The 22,058-nt window shown below is 51.4% G+C and overlaps 3 protein-coding genes across 7 annotated transcripts; 2 read left to right on the forward strand and 1 right to left on the reverse strand.

The window, feature by feature from the left end:
- Positions 1-348: 348 nt before the first annotated feature.
- Rpl8 (ribosomal protein L8) lies at positions 349-2,773 on the reverse strand. Its single transcript, XM_047567645.1, has 6 exons — positions 2,616-2,773; positions 2,240-2,387; positions 2,021-2,162; positions 1,547-1,765; positions 768-883; positions 349-545 (listed from the first exon to the last, which is right to left on the reverse strand). Exons 2-6 carry the CDS (start codon positions 2,375-2,377, stop codon positions 387-389), a joined length of 774 nt encoding a protein of 257 aa, XP_047423601.1. The 5' UTR covers positions 2,378-2,387; positions 2,616-2,773; the 3' UTR covers positions 349-386.
- Positions 2,002-8,903, forward strand: LOC124995215 (uncharacterized). Its single transcript, XM_047567644.1, has 2 exons — positions 2,002-3,995; positions 8,804-8,903. The coding sequence occupies exon 1, from the start codon at positions 2,376-2,378 to the stop codon at positions 3,261-3,263; it is 888 nt and encodes a 295-aa protein (XP_047423600.1). The 5' UTR covers positions 2,002-2,375; the 3' UTR covers positions 3,264-3,995; positions 8,804-8,903.
- A 3,406-nt stretch (positions 8,904-12,309) lies between these two features.
- On the forward strand, positions 12,310-21,626 carry Znf517 (zinc finger protein 517). 5 transcript variants are annotated; one of them, XM_047567639.1, is made up of 6 exons: positions 12,310-13,103; positions 13,292-13,379; positions 14,745-14,824; positions 15,425-15,551; positions 15,910-16,023; positions 17,557-21,626. In XM_047567639.1, exons 3-6 carry the CDS (start codon positions 14,792-14,794, stop codon positions 18,657-18,659), a joined length of 1,377 nt encoding a protein of 458 aa, XP_047423595.1. In that variant the 5' UTR covers positions 12,310-13,103; positions 13,292-13,379; positions 14,745-14,791; the 3' UTR covers positions 18,660-21,626. The 5 variants fall into 5 exon arrangements, with proteins under 5 accessions (XP_047423595.1, XP_047423596.1, XP_047423597.1 ...); XM_047567640.1 differs by having other exon boundaries at positions 12,310-12,917; XM_047567641.1 differs by having other exon boundaries at positions 12,310-12,878.
- The last annotated feature ends 432 nt before the right edge of the window (positions 21,627-22,058 follow it).

The following is a 22,058-nucleotide window of genomic DNA, read 5'->3' on the forward strand; positions in this document are numbered from 1 at the left end:
GAATCGGGAAACTAGTGAACCTAGCATGCACAACCACTGAGTCTCCACCAAAACACCGAAGGTATGGTCCACAGCATTGGGCTCAGGATTTGGTTCTAATCTGTTTCCTCATTTGTTAAGTGGGGTCTTAGCACTGCAGGCTGTGGTCACCCACCTCAGTCTGTCATGTTCTTGGTCCCCTCTCCTCTGGGAACAAGCTCCTGGCCCTGGACACCTCCACCTCCTCCTCTTGAGTCATGAAGCTCCATCTCTCACGACTAGTCTCCTAGTTACAAGTTTCTTCCTTTTCACCTGTACCAAGATATTCATGGCAGGGATCCCTCCCTCTGAAACCACAGGCACACAGGCTAACAGCAAAAGGACAAACTTTATTGAGCCCCACAGGCCTAGTTCTCTTTCTCCTGCACAGTCTTGGTTCCACGGAGCCGCCCAGTCCGGCGGGCAGCAATGAGACCCACTTTGCGGCCAGCAGGAGCATCTCGGCGGATGGTAGAGGGTTTGCCAATATGCTGGTGGTTACCTCCTCCGAAGGGATGTTCCACAGGCTGCAGGTAGAGGGAGATGGTGTTATAGTAGTAGTGACCCCACTGCAGGAGGGCTGGGGCAAGATCAAGAACCCTGTAGCTACAAACTACCACCCAGTGCTTCGCCCACTGAAGATTACCCTGTTACAGAAGTTAGGGAACACCTCATGAAGAGACTTGCTAACCCACCCACATGGTCACTGTATTTTGAATACCCTGCCCACTGATTGCTGGACTACTTACATTCATGGCCACACCGCGTACACGTGGCCAGCAGTTTCTCTTTGCTTTATACTTGTGGTAGGCACGGCCAGCTTTCAAGATAGGTTTGTCAATCCGGCCACCTCCAGCCACCACACCTGTTGGGAGATCAGAAGCCTCAGAGAATCCCCTCACCTTGCCCACGAACCCTTCCCAATGCATACCGCCACTCTTAGTTCTGTCATGTGTTGCCCATGAGCCATAGTACTTCTACAGCCACGATGCAAAGAGCCCACCAGCCTCCACCCTAGTGAACTGACTTTAAGTTCCCAAATGAGCACTCTTGCTTCACTGTGTCTGAGATACAAGGTAGGTCACCCAACCTCTGAATCCCCCAAAGCAACTAACTGACCAAGTACACTGCACTACAGCTCTGCTTGTACTGTGAACCTCAGCAACTACTCTCTCCAAGGCTGTGTTTTGCAGATTCTAAGGTGTCGCCAGTCAAAGAACCTGAATCCAAATCCTTTCTCCCTCAACAGTTACAGATACCTTTAAGGAAATTCCTAGTATCTGATCCTGTTTTCTCTGAAGAAACCCCAGGAATTAACCAAATGAAGTGGTAACAAAAACCAGGAAGCCTGGATTAGACCGGCACACACTTGGAGATTGAGAACCATCTGATTCAACCTCATTCTGCTCCAAACCACCAGACTTTACAGCTATGAGGGCTCAAAACGACCTATATTCAAATTACAGAGCCCAAGGGCAACAGGTAGCAGTTCATAGGCAGCTCACAGCCTGAGCACCTAGGCACTCACCGACAACAGCTCTGTTGGCTGAAGAAATGACCTTCTTGGAGCCAGAGGGCAGCTTCACACGGGTCTTCTTGGTCTCAGGATTGTGAGAGATGACCGTGGCATAGTTACCGGAGGCTCGGGCCAGCTTGCCCCGGTCCCCTGGCTTCTCCTCCAGGCAACACACAATCGTACCCTCAGGCATGGTGCCCACAGGAAGAACATTGCCAATATTGAGCTGGGCTGCCAGGAGAAGCGGAACCAGGTGGTCAGTGCAGCCAGAGGCAATGCAAAGCCAGGCTTCTAGGAAACCCCAAAGCGACGAGCATTCGACATCTGGGCCCCCACCTCTCCAGACACCCCGTTGGACACCATATCCCAGCGGGCCCCGCGGGAGGCTTCAGGCGCGGGCCGTGCCGATCAGGCCGCAGATGGGCAATCCAGCGGTGGCTCCCATCTCCTCTCCGCCCCAAGCTTCCTCCCCGCCGCTAGGCTCACCCTTCTTGCCGCAGTACACGAACTGGCCTGTGTGGATGCCCTCGGCGGCGATAAACAGCTCCGTCCGTTTTTTAAACCGGTATGGATCCCGGAAGACCACCTTGGCGAGGGGCGCCCCGCGGCCTGGGTCATGGATAATGTCCTGCGGGCCGAAGTGGAGTGAGCGCGGGTCTCGGCAGACGCCGCGTTCCCCCACCCATCAGGGCAGACGCCCCGCACCTTCACGATGCCTTTGATGTAGCCGTGTCGCTCGGCGAAGTCCACGGCGCGCAAGCGCGCGGCGCCCTTGCGGTGTTTCACGTGCGCGCGGAACACGGAGCCAGCGCCCTTCCTCTGTCCACGAATCACTCGGCCCATGGCGGCGGGTCTGGGGGCGACTCAGATCAGCGTGAGTCTAGCAAGGCGGGCGCCGGCCCGGCGTCCCGAGACCCGCCCGCACCCCCGCCTCCCACGTCTCCATCCCGGCCGCGCGCGCCTGCGCCTTCTCAGAACAGTCTCCCAGGAACCACGGCGGGCCCCATCGCGGCGGATGGCGGCGGATGGCGGCGGATGGCGGCGGATGGTCCCAAGCCCTCAGCACCACAGACCGACCTACCTGCTCCCGGGCGCTACCGAAAAAGGAAACGTGCGCCCGCGAGCCTCCTTATCTTCCGGGGCGGAGCCAGAGCGGGGCCCTCTTCCGGGCTCGGAGCACGCCGGGATGTGTAGTTGCCCTGGCGCGCCGCCGCTGAGCCTCCGCGCAGGCGCACGGGGGAGCGGGCGCGGGCTGGGCCCGCGCAGGTGTCTTCCCGCTGACAGGCGTCGCGCTAGGCACGAAAACTGCGCGAGGAGAGGTCGAGGAGTTTGTCTAGAGCCACACACAGCGATCTGCACCAAGCCGCGAGACCGGCACTCCGGGCCTGACCGAGGAGAGCTCCCGCTGGTGCAGGACGCCGGGTCGCCGGGCAGTGGGTGTGCCGCCTCGAGGACCTGGTGCTTCTGCACCCAGAAGACGGGGTCTGACCGGCAGGTGGCGAATGCCCGCCGCCCGCTGGCACGGGCGCTGCTGGCCGCGGGGACTTCGGCCCAGCCGGGTCCTCGAGACAACGGGAAAGGAGCCGGGGGACCCTGGACTCTGCCCAGAGGGAGCAAGAGGGCGGCTGTGGGCCTGGACGCAAGCCGGGAAGGCTCCGGGGAGGAGATGGCCTCCAAGCCCCCACCGGAAATAAGGAGGACCAGGATGAGGTGGGAGGTCCCAGGATAGGGAAGGTGTTTAGTGGCACGCGATGGAGAGTGGGGTAAGGAAGGTGGACCAGAAGGACAGAGAAACGAGGCAGAGTACAGCAGGGGGTGCCCAGCAGGGCGCAGGCTATGGTGGGAGAGGGGAGTCCTCAAGTATTCACCCCCCTCCACGTCTGAGTGAGCCTTGTCAGCCGGGGAGGACAACGAGGGAGGGAAGTAAGTGAGGGCAGCGGTCTCAGTGTGTGGGTGAGGCTTGTGGTCAGGACTTGTGAGATTTTAATCAGATCTTGCAGGACAGAGACAGGAATGGCAGGGGATGGAGAGGTGCCACGTGGCCACCTGCTGGAGTTACGGGAGTCTAGGGACCTGTGCAAGAGGCCCTCCAGAGAGGCAGCTGAGCTGGGGTTGACAGGGGTGAATGAGGCCACAGCCCAAAAAGCAGGGCCAAGGGCATTTCTGACTGGGATGGGGTAGCCAAAGGCTTCTGCTGAAGAGTAGGTCTGGAGGATGGCCATCTCCTGAGACTCCACCTCAGCCAGCAGCTGCCAGAAGTCCAGTACCTCAACTCCCTTGGCCTTGACTCCTCCTCCCTCAGCAGGCAGTAAGGTGCTGACCAGTTTCAGCCTGAGCTGTATCTTTGGCCTGCTTCAGTCTCCAGTTACTTTGCTTGGAGGCTCCAGACACCTCCGGCTTTTCAACCTGCAGCAGCTGCTGGATCCCTGCAACTGAATGGCCTTTTGGCTAGGAAGGCAAGGTAAACAGCCTAAATCACCTAGTGGCCCGCTGACTGGGCCCTAGTTTTAACCTTTCTTTATGTTTATTTTAAATCTGTTTCTGATAAACAACATTCTCTGATTTTAAGAGTCTGTCTTTTGGTAAGAAATCCAAGGCTTTTTATCATGCAGTTACTGAGGATCTTCATCCCTACTCCCTAGTTGTCTTCTGTCTCCTTTTTGTTATTCTAGCTCCATCAGGTTCCAGCTCTCCCAGCTCACCCCAGTGTTAATCTGGCGGTGCTGGTGATCTTTGCCATTCCTTAGCTGGTGTGATTTCTTTCCTGATTCTAGGACTTGGGATAGTCTTGGCAGACAAGTTCCATTCAGCTCCCTCCTGTGCCTAACCACACCTTGATACAGCTGACAGCAAGTAGTTACTTGTTTGCTGAAGGAACCAACAAGCAAGTGCCTGAGACCCTTCATCACACTGGGTTTTTGTGGTGGGGGGGTGGGTTGCAGTGCAGAAGATTGAACTTAGCGTCTCATGGAAGGCAGTTTCTGCCACTAAGCTACATCCACACTGTCTCATCCTACTGTTAACACACTGCAAAGAGGGAAGAAAGATGAAATGAGTCAAAGTGCTAGGATGGGTGCCCGGGTGGTAATGTTTAGCCAGTCAGCCATGAATGGGTGAGCAGGGAAAGGAACATGAAAGGTGACTGAAAACCACATAAGCCTTATTTGACAGGCGAGTACCTAGAAGATGGGGTTGGTGTGTCAAAATCTCCCTCAGCCATAATTATTTACCTTAAGAAAAACTCGAGATCAGGTCATAGCCTGCCAGATGGCCTGGGCCCTCCCTCATCACCTAAACTATGTCACAACCCCCAGTCACCCTGGCAACCAAAACATCAGGACCCTCACAAAGAAAGCTTGCTGAGGGCTATTCAAAGGGTAGTGAACTAAATAAGGGGACCGGAAATTAAGATAAAAACAGAGGGACTCAATTTCCTTAAAACCCCTAACCCTCCGAGTACACCATTCTCTCTCTGAGGTGTCCATGCATTTCCTATGCTATAACTTAGCCTCGCTTCTCACTATCTCTGGGCCCATCATATCTGTGCTGACACCCACATGCTTTTTTGTGGGATGGGGGGTTACCAGGGATTGAACTCAGGGGCACTCAGTGCCTGTGCCACATCCTCAGCCCTTTTTGTACTTTATTTAGAGACAGGGTCTCATTGAGTTGTTTAGCACCTCACTTTTGGTGATGCTGACTTTGAACTCTCAATCCTCTTGCCTCAGTCTCCCAAGCCACTGGGATTACAGGCATGTGCCACCGTGCCAGCCTCCTTTTTTTTTTTTTTTTTTTTTTTTTTTTTTTTGTACCAGGGATTGAACCTAGGGACACTTAACCACTGGAGCCACACCCCAACCTCTTCATTTATTTATTTATTTTTAATTTTGAGACAGGGTCTCATTAAATTGCTGAGGCTGGCTTTGAATTCAGGATCCTCCTGCTTCAGCCTCCCAAGCCACTGCAATTATAGGTGTGCACCACTGCACCCTAGCTCTTGCTTTCTTGTTAAAAGCAATTTATCAGCCAAGCACTATAGGTATATGCCTATAATCCCAGTGACTGTGGAGGCTGAGGCAGGAGGATCACAAGTCCAAAGCCAGCCTCAGCAATTTAGCAAGGCACTAAGCAACTCAGTGAGAACCTGTCTCTAAATAAAATACAAAAAAGGGCTGGGGATGTGGCTCAGTGGTTGAGTGCCCCTGAGTTCAATCCCCAGTACCAAAAAAATAAATAAATAAAAATTAAAAAGAAATTTACCTGCAGCCCTGCCTGGCTTAAGTTAACAGGATATGTTATATTCCTCAGCAAGCAACCTCTTATCTGCAGGAGAAATTCAGGCCCAAATAAGAACACAGGTTACCCTGGTTGGGGTTAGGGGTTTGTGACCCTTTCACAGATGAAATCCCATAACTCAGGAGATAAGGATAATCCCCTGCTAACCGTAAAATCTGTAAGAATAGTTTCTGATTAGAATCAGTCAGCATGGACCAAAGTAACCTAGAGATGTCATGGCAGTGGAGACTTGAAAGTCTGATGTCATCCTGCTGTCAGTCGAGAGGTAGACCTGGGCAGGACTCTGGGAGCATCTCTGGGACCCCCAACAAAATTGGAGGGCAGAAGGGGTGTGCATTCCTTCTCTCTGAAAGTACCCACTGTCTCTGGTCAAAGTGTCACCTTTTCCCTTTTCCTGTCCCTTGTAATAACCCATGCCTGCCACTCTGAGCTGCATGTCCTGAATCCCGGTGGCTGAGTGGTCCTGCTGTGAGGTTTCGAGGAGCAGACTGCTGGCTCCAGGACAGATTTGGGCAGGCATATCTGGCTGGCAGCAGTAGCTTCCCCATTTGCCTGCAAAGCAGCTGCTGCTTTTATCTGTAGCTGTATCCCCAGGGCAAAGGATGCACAAGGCCACACGGGCTGCCATCAGGTACCAGAAACCATGCCTGTGACCTGGCCTTACACGGTTCTGTCACGGGGATACTTGTCTACCCTTTCTGTACATACTGAGGATGTGGGCCCTGTCCAAGGTCTAGAGTGCCTAGACCTAACATATTGGGGTCTCATCCATCCTGTTTGCTTTTTAAAACATTTTTTCAATTATCTTTATCCGTTTTATTTACTTTTTGAGATGAGGTATCTCTGGTTGCCTAGGCTGGCCTCGGATCCTGGTTTCAGGCAACCCTCTTGATCCTCTTGCCTCAGCCCTTTTAATAGCTGTGACTACAGGTGTCGCCACACACAGCATGTTTGCCTTTTTCTTCCCCCCGTAGTGGGGAATGAAGCCAGAGGCACTTTACCACTAAGCTATATCCCCAGCCCTTTTTAATTTTTGAGACAAGGTCTCACTAAATCACTTAGGGCCTCGCTAAGTTGCTAAGGCTGGCTTTGAACTTGCAATCCTCCTTCCTCAGCCTGCCAAGTTGCTGAGTGGGCACCTGCCCATTTGCTTTGTATCCTTCCTAGTAGAGGAGATTGTTTGTGCTCTGCTTACATGTCCAAAAACAGCTCTGGGGTGAAATCTGACCCTGGGGTTGGACCCAGGTCAGAGACCTATAGGGCTCTGGAGGAGCTTGACTGATACTTGGGTCTTGGCTCCTAGCCTCTGAGCAAAACTGAACCCTGAGGGGCTGGGGAGATAGCTCAGTCGGTAGAGTGCTTGCCTTATAAGCACAAGGCCCTGGGTTTGATCCCCAGCACCCCCCCCCCGAAAAAACAAATTGGACCCTGGGAGTGCACTTTCCTGGGAAGGAGGAGTCTAGAGTCTGAGCAGCTCCCAAACTGTGTCACAGGCATAGTTCTGCATGCCCAAATCCTAAGACTTTCCTGCTGCAGGCAGACTAACTAATCTCCAGAATTCAGCCACCAAGGTTCTTGGTAGGAAGGTATTTCAGTTTGCTGTCACTATAATGAAATACCTGAGATAATTAACTTAGAAAAGAGTTATTTGGGCGCATAGTTTTGTAGGTGCCGGGCCAAAATCAATTGACTTCATCACTTTGAGCCTGTGGTAGCACATAATGACAGGACGGTGCGGGAGAGCAAAGCCACTCACCTCATTAGCCAGGAAAGAAAAGAACAAGGAAGGGAGTCAGGGTCCAGGAGTCCCTTTTGACAGCATGCCCCCAATGATCTAAGAACCTCCTGCTAGGCCCCACCTTCTAAAGTTTCCACCATCTCCCAGTAAAGCTATCTAGGGGCCAGACCCTTAACACATGGGCCGTGGGCAACATTTGACATCCAGACTAGCAAAAGGGTACAGAGAGGAAACAGCATTGTCCCCATCCTGCAGGAACCTGGTGGGGGTGCAGCGGGGAAGGTATTCCAGGTCAGGAGACCATGAGTGGGATTTCCCATAAGAACTCCCACTTCCTGTGCATGAGTAAGGGAAGATGTCAACTGGAACAGATGGAATGGTTTGAGGGACTGGGGGTTGCAGCTGTTGGGAGTGGCTCGGAGGTGTGTATTAAGATTTTCCTGAGGTTAAAGTGAACTACGTGAAGCCCAGTAGGTCCGTAAACCCTAAATCTCTGTGACCCCAGACCCTTGTATAACCCTTGTATATCATTTCAACCTGACATAAAGCTATGGCTGAATGTCCTCTGGGGTGCCACATGCATAGTGAAGAACTGAAAGTAGGACAGTTTTCTTTGGTTAAATGTGTCTTTTCATAATGAAAGAATAACAGGATTTATGAAGACACAATTTGTGAACATCTAAGTTCACCATGAAATTGTGTAGGGCAGCCCTGAAGGAAACCACTGTTCCTCCTCCAGGATGGTTGTGGCTGTGACCACAAGCTCCCCTTCCCTCCCCTTCCCTCTGTGAGTCCACAGAGCACTTCTGCCCTCCCAGCCTTTGCCTCACCCCTGCACAAACCTGTCAGCACCCCAGGAAGTCTTGAGGTGGGAGTTCAGGGACATCAAGATGGAGGAGACAGAATACAAGAAAAATGCTGACTGGAGTACAAGAGGGAGAAGAGTCGTCAGGTCCCTGTTAGGATAAGTTCCATTACCATGACAACTCCAGCCACTGAAGGCTTACAGCCTGTGGTGAACCCCACCACCAGTTCTGTATTCTAATTAGCTGAAAATAAAGTGACCAGTGGGAACAAATGGAGCATGGTCTTCAGTGAGGTTCCTAGGGAGAGGGGAAGGAGGCACAGCTCTGCGCACAAGACAGCACTGCCCAGTTATGGAGTGATACTTTCGCTTTTGTTCTCAATAAATCTAAGCTCCACTTGTTACTTCTGTGTGTCTTGCTCAATTAAAGGATGCCAAGAATGTGGACTCCAACTGGACACCCCACCTGTAGTGATCTGAGGGCCCTGGGGCATCTAAACATCCCGTTCAAAGGTAAGGACTGATCAGAATGTCATGAGAGTCCACCACCATCAGTAGCAGGTCACTGAACAAGTTGCTCCCCTTCTCTGACTCTCATGCTTCCTGGGTCTGGTCACAGTTCATAAGACAGGAAAACAAAATCATCTGCAGAGTACGATGTAGGAAAGGAAGAAGCTTTTAAGCACATGCCATTTATTGGATTGTTCCTCCCTCCCCTGCTCAGTGAAATAGTTTCATGTTCCAGTTGAGTGGTTAAAGAATGTGCCCTGAGCCAGGTTTGTGGGTCCAGTCCAGCTCTGCAACATAACAGAGGTGGGACCTTGGGAAATCATTGGAATACTATGCTCCCCTCACTTTAATATGGGGACAACAGTATTTTTTCATAGGATATTGTAAGGATTAAATTAAAAAATACACATGAAAGACACAGAAGTGTGTCTATACAAATCATCAGGATTTCTAGGCACGGTGGTGCATGCCAATAATCTCAGCTACTCAGGAGGCTGAGGAAGTGGATTGCAAGTTGTACGTCAACCTGGGTAACTCAGTAGGAGCCTGTTTCAAAATGAAAAATATAAAAAACTGGAGAAGTAGCTCAGTGATACAGCAGTTGCCTAGCATGAGGCCTGGTTTTCAATTCCTAGGAAGTGCTGGGGAGCAGGTATTACCAGGAATCATAGAAGTTCCACTATGACCCTCTCCATAGATACCTAAGTGACCAGAGGCAGCAGCAGGGACACTTTGAGTCCCCAAGAATCTATTTGTTGATCTGGTACCAGTTGCACAATGTCTTAAGTGTGAAAATTCATCCTGCCGTGCTTCATATGAAGCTATTTGCAGTTCTGATTGTTTTGTTGTACTGGGGATTGAACCCAGGGGTGCTTTACCACTGAATCATATCCCCAGCCCTTTTTATTTTTTTTAATTTTTATTTATTTTTTATTTGTTATTTTTGCGGTGCTGGGGATTGAACCCAGGGCCTTGTGCCTGCAAGGCAAGCACTCTACCAACTGAGCTATATCCCTAGCCCCCTTTTTATTTTTTACTTTGAGACAGTTCCTTGCTAAACAATTTAGGGCCTCCCTTAGTTGCTAAGGCTGGCTTTGAACTTGCAGTCCTCTTGCTTCAGCCTCCCTGGTCTCAGGGATTACAGGCATGCGCTCTTGGGTTCAGTCCTCATGTTAAAAACACTGAGGTGCCACAAGAAATCAAACACTTGCTCAGAAGTGGGTCGGCAAGGCAACCTTTACTTTGGCAAAAAGGGTGTGCTACTGAACCTGGCTAGCAAGTGCACTTGGGTAGGCAGTCTGCCTGTTTCTGTCCCTAACAGCACTCCCCCTTGCTCAGGTAGGAGGAGCTCCATGTTACAAGCTACACAATTAGCTAATTTTTAAATCGGGGCAGGCAAGGGTAAGGGTTATAGTTAAAAATAGCTTCAACTGGATCTTTACATCCCAATTAAGGTTAATTACTATATATTGAAAATGGATCATCAAATTTTTTATTTCCCACACCCAGCACACACACAAAAAAGACCATTCTTCAAGGCTATGGAATTAAGACAACATGCCAGGAGACAGGAAGTTAAGTCAGCACAGCCTTCTGAAACTATATGGTCAATAGAGATCCCCCCAAAAAATAGAGAAGACAAGGCTATTAAAATCAAACCCATTGAGAAAGGGCAGTAATCTGTCCTGTTATGAAAAATAATATTCAGAGTTTTCCCAAACAGTAAGGAGCAGCTCCAGATGGTGGGGCTCAAGCACATGCACAAATGGTCACTAAAGAGATCTGTGGTTACCTTAACTTGTGAGCACAGTAAAGTGCACACCCCTAAGTGGAGACTTAGGATGATAACCAGTCATGTTGTGCATGAAGAAGCATGATGAAGAGCTCAGGTGCAACCAAAACCCCATCTCTACACGTGGTGACATCAAGAGGCTGGACTCCTACCCCAGGGATACCATAAAAGCTGAACACCTCTGTCCATTCTTGTCCAGCCCTGCCTCCCTTCTGATGCCAGCAGAACCCCCATTACCACCACCACCACCAATAAAGAGCCTGCCTGTTCCTGTTAACACCGTGCATCTGCCCAATTCTTCCCCCAGAGAGCACAAGAACCCAAGCTGGTAACAATCCCAAGAATTATTTAATCAGATGCTATTTAATTGCCAACCATACCAGATTTACTTAAACCAACCATTTCTAAATTTATTGTTTTATATGTAGGCTTCTATTTTGGGTGAGATTTCAACTATTTTTAAAAAATATTTTGATTAGTTGTTGATGAAACTTTATTTATATGTGGTGCTGAGGATCCACCCAGTGCCTCACACATGCTAGGCAAGTGCTCTACCACTGAGCCACAACCCCAGCCCTCAACTACTTTTAATGTTCTCTTTGTCTTCAAAAAGATGTGGTTCAGGACTTCAGGTGTAGCCCAATGGTAAAGGCTATTGATCAGCATGCCCGCAAGTCCAGGGTTCCAGTGCCTGGTGGAGGAAGTGTAGTCCCTGCCTTTTGCTTTTGGGATGTAAATCAGTAGTTCTATATGCCCACACACCATGTGGTTCAAATCTTGTCTTAGCTTGACTTTTGTCTGCTTGATCTGTTTCTGAGAAGAGTTAACATTTCCAGCAATAGGTGCACGCCTGTAATCCCAGTGGCTGGGAAGCCCATGCAGAAGGATCACAAGTTCAAGTCCAGCCTCAGCAACTTAGCGAGGCCCTAAGCAACTTAGGAAAACCCTGTCTCAAAATTGAAAAAACTAAAAAGGGCTGGGGATGCGACTCAGTGGTTAAGGACCCCCAGGTTCAATCCCTGGTACCAAAATAAATTTCCGGCCGTAACTGTTAGATAATCTATCCCTCTCTGCTCTTCTATCAGTTATTGCTTTCGGTATTTAGAGGCTGTGTTATTAGGTGCATGTTTCTCGCTGGACAGTGTCTTCTACTAGTTCATAAGTGTTGCTCTTAAACCTTCGTATTCTCTGGCCCACGCTGCCTCGGGTGGCAACGGCAGACTTCCGGCTCCTTCCCAGTATCTGCTCGCACCTTTTGTGGTAAAGAAGCCTGAGTAGCGTCTGGCATATTGCTCCCGGTACCCAGCACATTCCCCAGCCCACCTTAAACTTGCTCTTGCCCACTGGGACGGCTAAGCTTTCTTTCCAGGTGTGCCTAACACTTGAAAAAAAACACACTTCATCACACGCAGGAACGGGGCCCCGACACGGGCTCGCCCGCCGCGCCCAGGTCCCAGCAGTCCAAGCTAAGGACCCCAGGACTCCGCGCCCCCCGCCCCCGCAGCGGCTCTGGCTACAGCGTCGCCCCGCCCTCACTATTCCCACGGCAACCACGCCCCCCGGGTAGCTCCGCCCCGCCCCAGCGGATCTCGCGATAGTTCCGCCCCCAGAGCGTGAGGGCGGGAGAGCGCGCAGGTGTGCGGTCGTCGGCGCCAGGGCGGGCGGGCCAGTACTGTGCATCTCCCCCGCTCTTCCGTGCCCCTCCCGAGCTGTCGCTGGCGGCGGCCCTGCCTGGGTCGGTCGCGCCGCGGAGCGAGGACTGCGGCGGGGTCCGGCGGGGCGGGGGCGTTGGGCCCCGCGCCCCCGGCCGGCGGGTGACACAGCCGCGGCGGTCGCAGGCCCCCGTGGCCGCGCGGCCCTCCCCGCACGCGCGCCCCCGCGACACCTTCCCCAGCTCCGCGGAGCGCGTCCCCCTCCTGGCCTAGGCGTGAGCGGACGGCGTCGGCGAGCTGGGAGCAGCCGCCTGCGGTAAACCGGTCCGCAGGTGGTCTGCACACAGAATAAGCCAGGAGGCGGGACTGGGGGCCGAGGGCTGCGGTGGTTAGGGAGGCCTCCCGGGACTCGACCAGTGCACGGAACCCGAGCTCGGACGGGCCCGCCAGGCTTCGGGAACCCGAGGTCCCGGCTGGCTTGACTGGTTGGATAACAAAGAGAAGGCTGGCGAGGCTGCAGTGTAGTGAGGAGCGCGAGGGGCGCCAGGCCCGTAAGCAGCAGTGACTGCGGAGTTTTTGTTTAATTCCCTGTATGTCCCAGCCCTTTTTATTTCATTTTTTACTTTATATTGAGACAGTCTTGCTAAGTTACCGAAGCTGGCCTCAAACTTGTGATCCTCCTGCCTCAGCTTCCCAAGTTGCGCAGTGATTTCCCCCCTCCCCCAGAATATGGAGGGAAGAAGGACGACTCCTTGTCTTCCGGGTCCCAGTTGAATGTAATTTCCCCCAGGAAGCCCTCCTTAATCCTCCATGTAAACTAACATCGCCCCCACACCTTGATTGATACTTTTTCTTTTAGCATATGATCAAGAACTTGGATTATTTTTTCATTATATCCTCTGCTTCAATTTTTTCAAACCCAGCACTGTTTAATCTGATTAAAGACATTTTTGCTTCCATGTAGAACTAAAGGCAGATTTCCCCGCTCTAACCAAGCGGCCCCTCCCTGAGGACATGCAATCCCAGATGAGAGCAAACAAAAACTAGCTGAGGTAACTTTCCCCCGCCTGTCCTAAGTTCAGTTCTTAACCACAGTGGAGGGTGGTGTGTGTTGAGGGGTGGGGAGTCAGGTCTTCAGCATTCATTTTTGAGATACCCTAGTTGTCTTGCTGGGTAGGTAGACAACAGATGCAGGGGTAGCTCTGGCGGTGTGTGGTTAGGGTCCTGTGCGTAGACTGGACTGTGATTCTGTGGGGGTTGGGAAGCTGCTCTTCAGCTCACTTGTAGTCGCAGGTCCCCTTTGCAACCCACCACACTCAAACTGTCAAAAGGCTTTGCAGCCAAGTGCCATTGGCATTAGATCTGTCATCCCACTTTAACCCCATTGCTTTCAGTTAACTGATGACTCAAGGGAACATCTTTTTACAAAGTGGGAGGAGCTAGCAAAAGAGGGTAGCTCCAGAGACCTCAAGCCAAACTCAAGAGCTCAGCTGTCAGTTGAAGGGAAGATTAAAGAGACCAGGGCCTCCTGCCTGCTCTACACATCTTGTCAAAGCAGAAATGTACTTTCTGGTTTTTTTGTTTTGCTTTTTCTCTTCTATACCGGGTGCTTTGCCACTGAAGTACATCCCCAGTCGTTTTTGTTTTTTATTTTGAGACAGGACCTCACCAAGTTCCCCAGGCTATCCTTGAACTTGCAATCCTCCTGTCTCAGCCTCCCAAATCACTGGGATTATAGGTGTGGGCCAGAACCCCCACCTACTTACTGGTTCATAAATAACTTTTCCCAACCACAGAGGTACTACACATCTATATATAAGTAAGTGTTAAAGAAATTAGGAAAACAGAAGAACAAGAACCATCATGATTCTATAATTCAGAAATAACTTGGGTTAATATTCAGGTGTATGTGCCATCTACTTGTTTTGTGTAGTAACATAGCAAGAATGTTTTCTGTGTTCCTCATCATGGTTTGACTGAAGGCAAGAGTCACCCACATTAGAGATCTCCATATTGATTCCATAAGTCCTTTAGGAGCACAATCTGTGCGCCAGGCCCCCTGCCAACACAGGGGGTATAGGCAAAGCATTATCTCCTGGGGATAGGCAGATAAGAGCAGGTAAGTCAGCTTGTCTTATATGTTGGGCAGAGTGCTGTGGAGAAGAGTAAAGCAAGGAGTGAGAATAAGGAATTGCCCAGGCAGAAAGAAAGCAATTTTAATTGGGGTAGTCTTGGTAGGTTATGTTACCCTCGGAAGGTGACACAACAGTGCCCGTAACAGCACTCTGGAAGGAAGGGTGAGCAGGGTCAGAGGACAAGGCTTCATCCTCATACGTAAGAGAGATGGATGGGCTGTCCTGCAGCTGGGTGGTCCTATGGGAGTGGGGTCCTTCACTCATGGCTGTGTGTTCCCTCAGTGTTCACTGTCCCCAGCACCTACCCCATCCCCAGCGGGTAACCTGGAATGGCGATGGTGTTCCCAAAACCCAGAACCCAGGTGAGTGCTCCCTTTGAGCCTGTCTGCTGCTCCTGGAGACTGCCTAGCCCCAGTCTCAGCTTTTCAGCCCTGAGCATCTTCCCAGGAAATGTCAGGTCCATCCTGTCCCAGGATGGAGTCTGAGCCAGGTCAGTCTCTCCCTTCCATGCCTTGCACTGACTCTGCTCTCTCCTTCCTGAGGCTTTGGGCAGAGGTGAGCTGCCCTGGGCTCCTGTAAACCCTGAGCTTCCAGGCTCACCTGCCTCCAACCTGGTGTGAATAGTTGGCCCTCTCCTGACACCGTCTCATCACATCTGTTGGAAGCTGTGGGGATTGAGGGGGCAGTATGGAGGCTCAGTCACCAGTGTGTCTGTGGTGCTCCTTCCCCAAATCCCTGATCACCCATGAAGAGGGTTGAGACCAACATTGAGATGACCTTCTGTGGGAAAGTCTTTCTCCCTCCTGGTTACACTTGCTCCTTCAGGGAGTGTCTGTGCTATGCCCTAGGGATGCGGCGACTAGTACAGAGGACCCACCTGCATGTTCCTAATGTGGCCTCCCCATCTCCTGGGTCCTCACCAAGGCCTTGACCACCCAGAACAGTAGAGTGTGTGGTTGCAGGAAGCTGTCATGTTCGAGGATGTGGCTGTGTACTTCACAAGGATAGAGTGGAGTTGCCTGGCCCCTGACCAGAGGGCCCTATACAGGGATGTGATGCTGGAGAACTATGGGAATCTGGCCTCCCTGGGTGAGTGCTCCCATGGTCAGTCCTGGGTCTGTGAGGTGCTTCTGTGTTACTCAGAGATGACCCTGTTCATCCACTGGGCCCTGGGGACTTGGTTCCTATCCAAAGTAGAGTCTTGACACACTTGGAGGGGAAGCTGGACTCCAGGGAGCTCCACTGTGCTTCCTGTTAGTCATCTATGGCCTAGCCTTAGCCTGCCTGGGCCCAGCTGCCTGAGAGCAGCGTCCCCCTGCTACCATCTTCCCACAGGAGGGTATCTCTGACGCACTCCAAGAGCTGTACCCGCCCCATGCCAGGCTGCTAGACACCCTTCCTCCCCTCATGATCCCTGACTTTGGCTGCTTTCCCTCTCTGCCACTAGGCTTTCTTGTCACTAAACCTGCACTGATCTCCCTCTTGGAGCAAGGAGAGGAGCCAGGGGCCTTGATTCTGCAAGTAGCAGAAGAGAGAGGGACCAAGCCTGACCTGTGTGCAGGTGAGTGCAAGATGCAGGAAGGCCCAGGCTGCCACTGCTGGATGTGTCATGTTACCCCAGCCTATCCTAGGCTTCCCGCAGCTCCATGAGGTCCCTGGGTGCTATCCTGGACCCAAGCTGTGGAAGGCATATGTATGTCGTTCCTCACAGTGGAGCAAGTTTTCTACTGAACACCTTGCCATTGAGCCAAGGCCCCTGGAGACTGATTTGTGCAAGAAGACCCTATTGCACAGCACAATGGTTCAGTCTGTGTGGTCACTATAAGCTACTTGCCTCAAGTGAAAAAAATTGACAGACTCTGTCAAAGTTGAGGGGGGCTTGAGAAATTCATAAAGAGGCACTTTTTTTTTAATGATACTAAGGATTGAACTCAAGGCTTCACACATGCTAGGCAGGTGCTAAACCAGTGATATTTATTCATTCAGTGTTAGTGGGGATTGGACTCAAAGGTACTGTACCAGTGAGGTATAACCTGGCCCTTTTTATTTTTAACTTTTTAGTTTGAGACAGGGTCTTGCTAAGTTGTTGAGGATGACCTTGAATTATTATCTCCTGCCTCAGCCTCCTGAGCCTTTGGGATTACAGGTGTGTGTAATCATGCCTGGCTTATTTTATTTTGAGATGGTCTCAGTTGCCTTGGCTGGCCTTGAACTTGCAACCCTTCCACCTCAGCTGCCTGAGTAGCTGGGATTATAGTTGGGCACCACCATACCCAGCTCTTCAAGAGGCTTTACAGTTGGTTCAGGTGAGAAAGGGTGTAAGCACTGTGGGACACGCTGTCTCCCAAGGCATCAGAGACCAGGTTCGCAGGTGCAGTGGACACTATCCATGGATTGTTTTGATTTTTCATTCCCCATGGCCCATATGCCAGAGACTGACTTGGGGCAGTGGAGGCTACAGAAAGAATCTCCAGATGGGGAGGAAGCCTGAACAGGCAGGGCCCTCTGGAGAGGCAGGGCCACTGGCTGGTCCACACGGAGGAGAAGCCTTTCTAGTGCAGCGAGTGTGGCAAGTCTCCTCTCTAAAGGAGAGAGGAGCAAAGATAGAGATGCGGGATGAAGCGGGTACACTCCATGCCTGGCAAGCCCTGCCTGCCAGTTCTTGGGCCTCATTCAAGAGCCCCAAGCCAGGCTCCCGTGGTCCTTCTGCTCTTACTAGCCTCCCTTTTGGTTTCCTTTTCTTACCCAAACCCTAACATTAAAGCCTTTGGCAAGAATTTCTCAGAACTTCTTGCATCTTTGACATAGAGATGCTGTCAGGTATGGTGACACAGGAGAATAGCAAGTTTGAGACCAGTCTTGGCAGTTTAGCAAGACCCTAGGCAACATAGGGAGAACTTGTCTCAAAAAGAGCCAGGAAGCTGGTTGTGGTGGCCCACATATATAATCCCAGTGACTTAGGAGGCTGAGGAAGGAAGATTGAAGGTCAAAGCCAACCTCAGCAATTTAGAGAGACCCTAAGAGCCTTAGCAAGACCCTATCTCAAAAAAAAAAAAAAAAAAAAAAATGCTGGGGATGTGCTTCATTCTTTCAGATTCCAGGATGAAGGCTGGGATCTTGTCATCGCCTCTGAGGAGGGACTTCTTCAGGCAAGCAGGTCTGACCAGCGGGATTTGGGGCTGCCTCCCTGACCTGAATAGCAGGCCTGAGGATGGGTCAGATACACCCATCCAGCCCTGGGTCTCCCCAGGGTCCCTGCAGGAAGAGCAGGGCGGCAGGCCTCCCCGGAGCCTCACCAGTAGGCAGGGAGACTACAGGTGCACCTGCGGCAAGATGTTCAGATACAACTCCCTGCTGCTCAGGCACCAGATCATCCACACTGGGGCCAAGCCCTACCAGTGCACGGAGTGCGGCAAGGCCTTCAAGCAGAGCTCCATCCTGCTGCGCCACCAGCTGATCCACACGGAGGAGAAGCCTTTCCAGTGCGGCGAGTGTGGCAAGTCCTTCCGGCAGAGCGCGCAGCTGGAGGCCCACCGCCGTGTGCACGCGCGGGACCGGCCCTTCCAGTGCGGCCAGTGTGGCAAGGCCTTCGGCCGCAGCTCGCGGCTGCTGCAGCACCAGAAGTTCCACACTGGGGAGAAGGCCTTCGAGTGCGGCGAGTGTGGCAAGGCCTTCTGCCGCCGCTTCACCCTCAACGAGCACCGCCGCATCCACAGCGGCGAGCGGCCCTACGCGTGCCCGAGCTGTGGCCAGCGCTTCATCCGCGGGTCCTCACTGCTAAAACACCACCGGCTGCACGTGGAGGAGGGCGCCCGGCCCAGCGGCCCGCGCCCCGCGCCGGCGGAGGCGGGGCTGGAGTGCGCGGAGTGCCGAAGGCCGTTCCGGCACCGCTCGCTGCTGCTGCTGCACCTGCGGCTGCACACGGGCGAGCGACCCTTCGCGTGCGCACAGTGCGGCAAGGCCTTCGGCCGCAAGTCCAACCTCACCCTGCACCAGAAGATCCACACGCAGGAGAAGCCCTTCGCCTGCACCGAGTGCGGCAAGGCCTTCCGCAGGAGCTACACGCTGAGCGAGCATTACCGGCGGCATGGCGGGTCGCTCCGCCCGCCCGCGGCAGGTGCACAGCGGGAGCCCCTGCTGACGGCGCCCGGCGGGCAGCAGGGACTTGGCCGGGTCTCCTCGGCGGCACGCGACTAGGTTCGGGGCTGAGGCGCAGTTGCAGGGCCTGTGGGACGGTAGACGGCGGTGGAGTGAGGCCGCCTCTCCGGCTGTTCCCCAGCAGACCTGGCGGGGATTGTGGGTGAAGTATTTCCTTTTGAAGAAATACTTTCTTTTTATTCTTCAAACATTGACTTGCGATCAGAAAGAAAAAGGATAGGTTGAGTTTTTATAGCTGTTCATTTAAGATTGGCCAAGATGTGACCCTGCTTGAAAGGGCAGGCGAGTGGGCCAGGAGTTAGGAGGGGCCTGCCGGCTCCCCTGGCCTTGCCCAGGGAGTGGAGCCCCAGGCAAGCCTCGGGAATCCAAGCTGGTTGTGGCCACAAACGGTCTTGCTGAGGAGAAGCCTGCCCACCAGCCCTCCCAAATCTCAGGGAAGAAACCCCTGAGGGCCTAGTGACCAATGAAGACCCAGGGACCCCTCCTCATCCCAGGAACCCCAGGAACTCTGACAGGCTGTCTTGCGCATCACAAAACCGGTGGGAGAAAGGACTGCTGGCCTGAAACCAAGCTGAGGACTCCACTGGAGAACACATATCTATAAATTAACATGGTTTTTCTAAACATAATGTTAGTGTAGAACATCTGGAAAATGCCAAAACTTACGTTAAAAAAGAAGTGTGGTGGCACAGCACACTTGTAATCCCAGCAGCTGGGGAGGCTGAAGCAGGAGTATCAAAAGTGAAAGGCCAGCCTGAGCAATTTAGCAAGACCCTGTCTCAAAAAATAAAAAGGACTGGGGATGTGACTCAGTGTAAAGTGACCCCAGATTCGATCCCCAGTACCAAAATGAATAAATGAAATTTTTCTTTATCCCACCCCCTGGAGATAGCTACTATTGATGTTTTGGTGTGTTTTCAGTCTCTTTCTAATACTATTGTGTACAGACACTTATTTGCAGAATTGGGGTTATACTTTGCTTTGAATTTTTTATCTACTCATTGGGTAACAATCCCTGTGTACCTTTGCTGTTTTGTGTGAAGTATGATTTATTTAACAGTTGCCTGATTTTTAGACATCTTTCTTTTCCATGTTTCATGATAACAGTTGACTTCACATGGCACATGTCTGAATTCCTAGGGGTTGGATCTGACTTTCTAGGTTGATAGTGCTGGGGATGGGATGGCACTTTTAAATCATTTTCGTTAATCATGAAAAATGTCACTTTTTGCCTTTTTTAAAATACCTTTTATTTTGTTTATTTTTACATGGTGCTAAGGATCAAACCCAGTGCTTCACATGTGCTAGGCAAACACTCACCACTGAGCCACAACCCCAGACCTTTATTTGCCTTTTGATGAGTGGGTTTCCTGTGAGCCCTTGACATTGTGAGTATGTGGAGGTGGGGTACCTGGGATGGAACCCATGGCCTCAAGCATGCTAGGCAAGCACTCTAACACTGAGGTGTACTCCCAGCCCTTACTTTTTTAAAATATTTTTTTGATGTTGATAGACCTTTATTTTATTCATTTATTTATATGTGGTGCTAAGGATCGAACCCAGTGCCTCACACATGCTAGGCAAACGCTCGGCCATTGAGCCCCAGCCCCAGCCTGGGTCCTTGTTTGTTTTGACACAGGTCTTGTTTAGTCGCCCAGACTGCCCTCAGACTTTCAATTCTCCTGCCTCAGTCTCCCAAGTCACTGGGATTACAGGTGTGTACAGGTGCTGACAGATGTGAGTTTGGGTTCATGTCACCCTTGCAGACTCTGGGTAGTCAAAGTTTGTGCACCTGAGTCTGGTTTGCTTCCTTCATATGATAAAGCCAGTGAGTACATCTTCTGATATTTGTAACATATGTAAGCATTTGTAAACAGGTCTCCCAGGCACCCTGTGGTGTTGGCAGGGTCTGGCCTGGGGATACTGTTTTATCAAGCATTATTTGACCAAGGTGTAGGAGCCACCCAGGGCAGAACAAAACCTAGCCTTCAGCTCCTGGTCTGGAGCCCACTGCTGTTACACCACAGAGCCTGTCTGTGTTCATGCCCCCACAGGGTGATAGGCTTGGGAAAGAAGGCTCTGAAATGTATGCAAGAGCAGTTTTCTGTATGTGACCTATTAGAGGGCAGTGAATCAGTTTTGACTTTTTGGAGGGTACTAAGAATTGAACCCAGGGGTGCTTTACCACTGAATTACATCCCCAGCCATTTTTATTTCTTGAGACAGGTTCTCACTGAGTTGCTGAGGCTAGCCCCCAATTTGTGATCCTGCTGCCTCAGCCTCACAAGTCACTGGGATTACAGGCATGCACCATCACACCTGGCTCAGTTTGACTTTTGAACACTATTTTTTTAACCTACATTTCATTTTTTTCCATATTTCTGTTGGTGCATTATAGTCGTGCATAATGGCATTTGTTGTTACCTATTTGTACATGCCCACAATATAACGATATAATTTGGCCAGTGTCATTCCCCATTATTTCCCCCTTTCTTCCCCTCCTCTTCCCGCAAACACTTTTTGTTCCAAGGAAACAAAAACCAGAGACAATAGAAAATATCAAATTATGTGCATTTGCTGAGGATATGTGTGAGCCAGGTTGCAACATAAGACACTTTTACTATGGGTCTTGGTCAACAAGTCAGTTGAGACTGTTACAATAGTTTTGCTCCCATAGTACAAGGTGAAACACAGATAAATTCCATGGGTGCCTGTGCATAGAAAGTGTTCTTTCTATAACTAGGCACCTGGGTCCCATCTGTCCTTCAACCAGATACCAGCAGTAAATTTCAGCGAGTGAATTTACCTTACCAGAATAGCAGAAACATGAACTAACTGGAGCAAGTCTTCCATTTACTAGTTAAGATTGCTTACTAAGCCAGGCACAGTGGCACAAGCCTCTAATCCCAGCAGCTAGGGAGGCTGAGGCAGGAGGATCTCCAGTTCAAAGCCAACCTCAGCAATTGAAAATATAAAAAGGGCTGGGGATGTGGTTCAGTGGATAAGCGACCCTGGGTTCAATCCCCAGTACCAAAAAAAATAAAAATAAATTGCTCATCGGAATCCTTATAAGGTCTCAAACTGAACTGATTTTCTTTGGGTTATCTGAGGGTTACCCCCAAATTTCCCATCTCAGAAGCCAGATCTGCCTTGATCCCTCAGGGAGCTTAAGTTAGGGCATCATTTTGTTTGGGGCAGGTATTCCTTAAAGGCTCCCTGAGAGTTGGCCTTCCTGTTCAGGTTCTGTTTTGCTTGGGTAAGGAGGAAGCCCAGGGCTTTAACTTTACCTACTAATCCAGAGTGACCCAGCCTGCCTGCAGTCAGGCCAGGAGAAGTGTCATAAGCACTGACCTGGAGGCTACCTCTTGGCGATCTGAAGCTGCTGGCAAGATGCAGCAGGTGAATTATGCCCAGTAACCCCACAAGGAAGCATGTCAC

The sequence above is a fragment of the Sciurus carolinensis genome, chromosome 1 (assembly GCF_902686445.1).
Source record: "Sciurus carolinensis chromosome 1, mSciCar1.2, whole genome shotgun sequence".
NCBI lineage: Eukaryota > Metazoa > Chordata > Mammalia > Rodentia > Sciuridae > Sciurus > Sciurus carolinensis.

What these genes read in the sequence shown, in the direction of transcription:
- LOC124995215 (XM_047567644.1), top strand. Translation starts at nt 2,376, where the DNA reads ATGGCGGCGGGTCTGGGGGCGACTCAGATCAGCGTGAGTCTAGCAAGG.
- Rpl8 (XM_047567645.1), bottom strand. Translation starts at nt 2,377, where the DNA reads ATGGGCCGAGTGATTCGTGGACAGAGGAAGGGCGCTGGCTCCGTGTTC. An exon ending in CGTGTACTGCGGCAAGAAGG is followed by an intron (nt 1,766 to 2,020) that starts GTGAGCCTAGCG and finishes TTCTCCTGGCAG; the next exon opens with CCCAGCTCAATATTGGCAAT. An exon ending in AGCCAACAGAGCTGTTGTCG is followed by an intron (nt 884 to 1,546) that starts GTGAGTGCCTAG and finishes ATCTCCCAACAG; the next exon opens with GTGTGGTGGCTGGAGGTGGC.
- Znf517 (XM_047567639.1), top strand. Translation starts at nt 14,792, where the DNA reads ATGGCGATGGTGTTCCCAAAACCCAGAACCCAG. An exon ending in TGGGAATCTGGCCTCCCTGG is followed by an intron (nt 15,552 to 15,909) that starts GTGAGTGCTCCC and finishes CTCTGCCACTAG; the next exon opens with GCTTTCTTGTCACTAAACCT. An exon ending in CAAGCCTGACCTGTGTGCAG is followed by an intron (nt 16,024 to 17,556) that starts GTGAGTGCAAGA and finishes TCATTCTTTCAG; the next exon opens with ATTCCAGGATGAAGGCTGGG.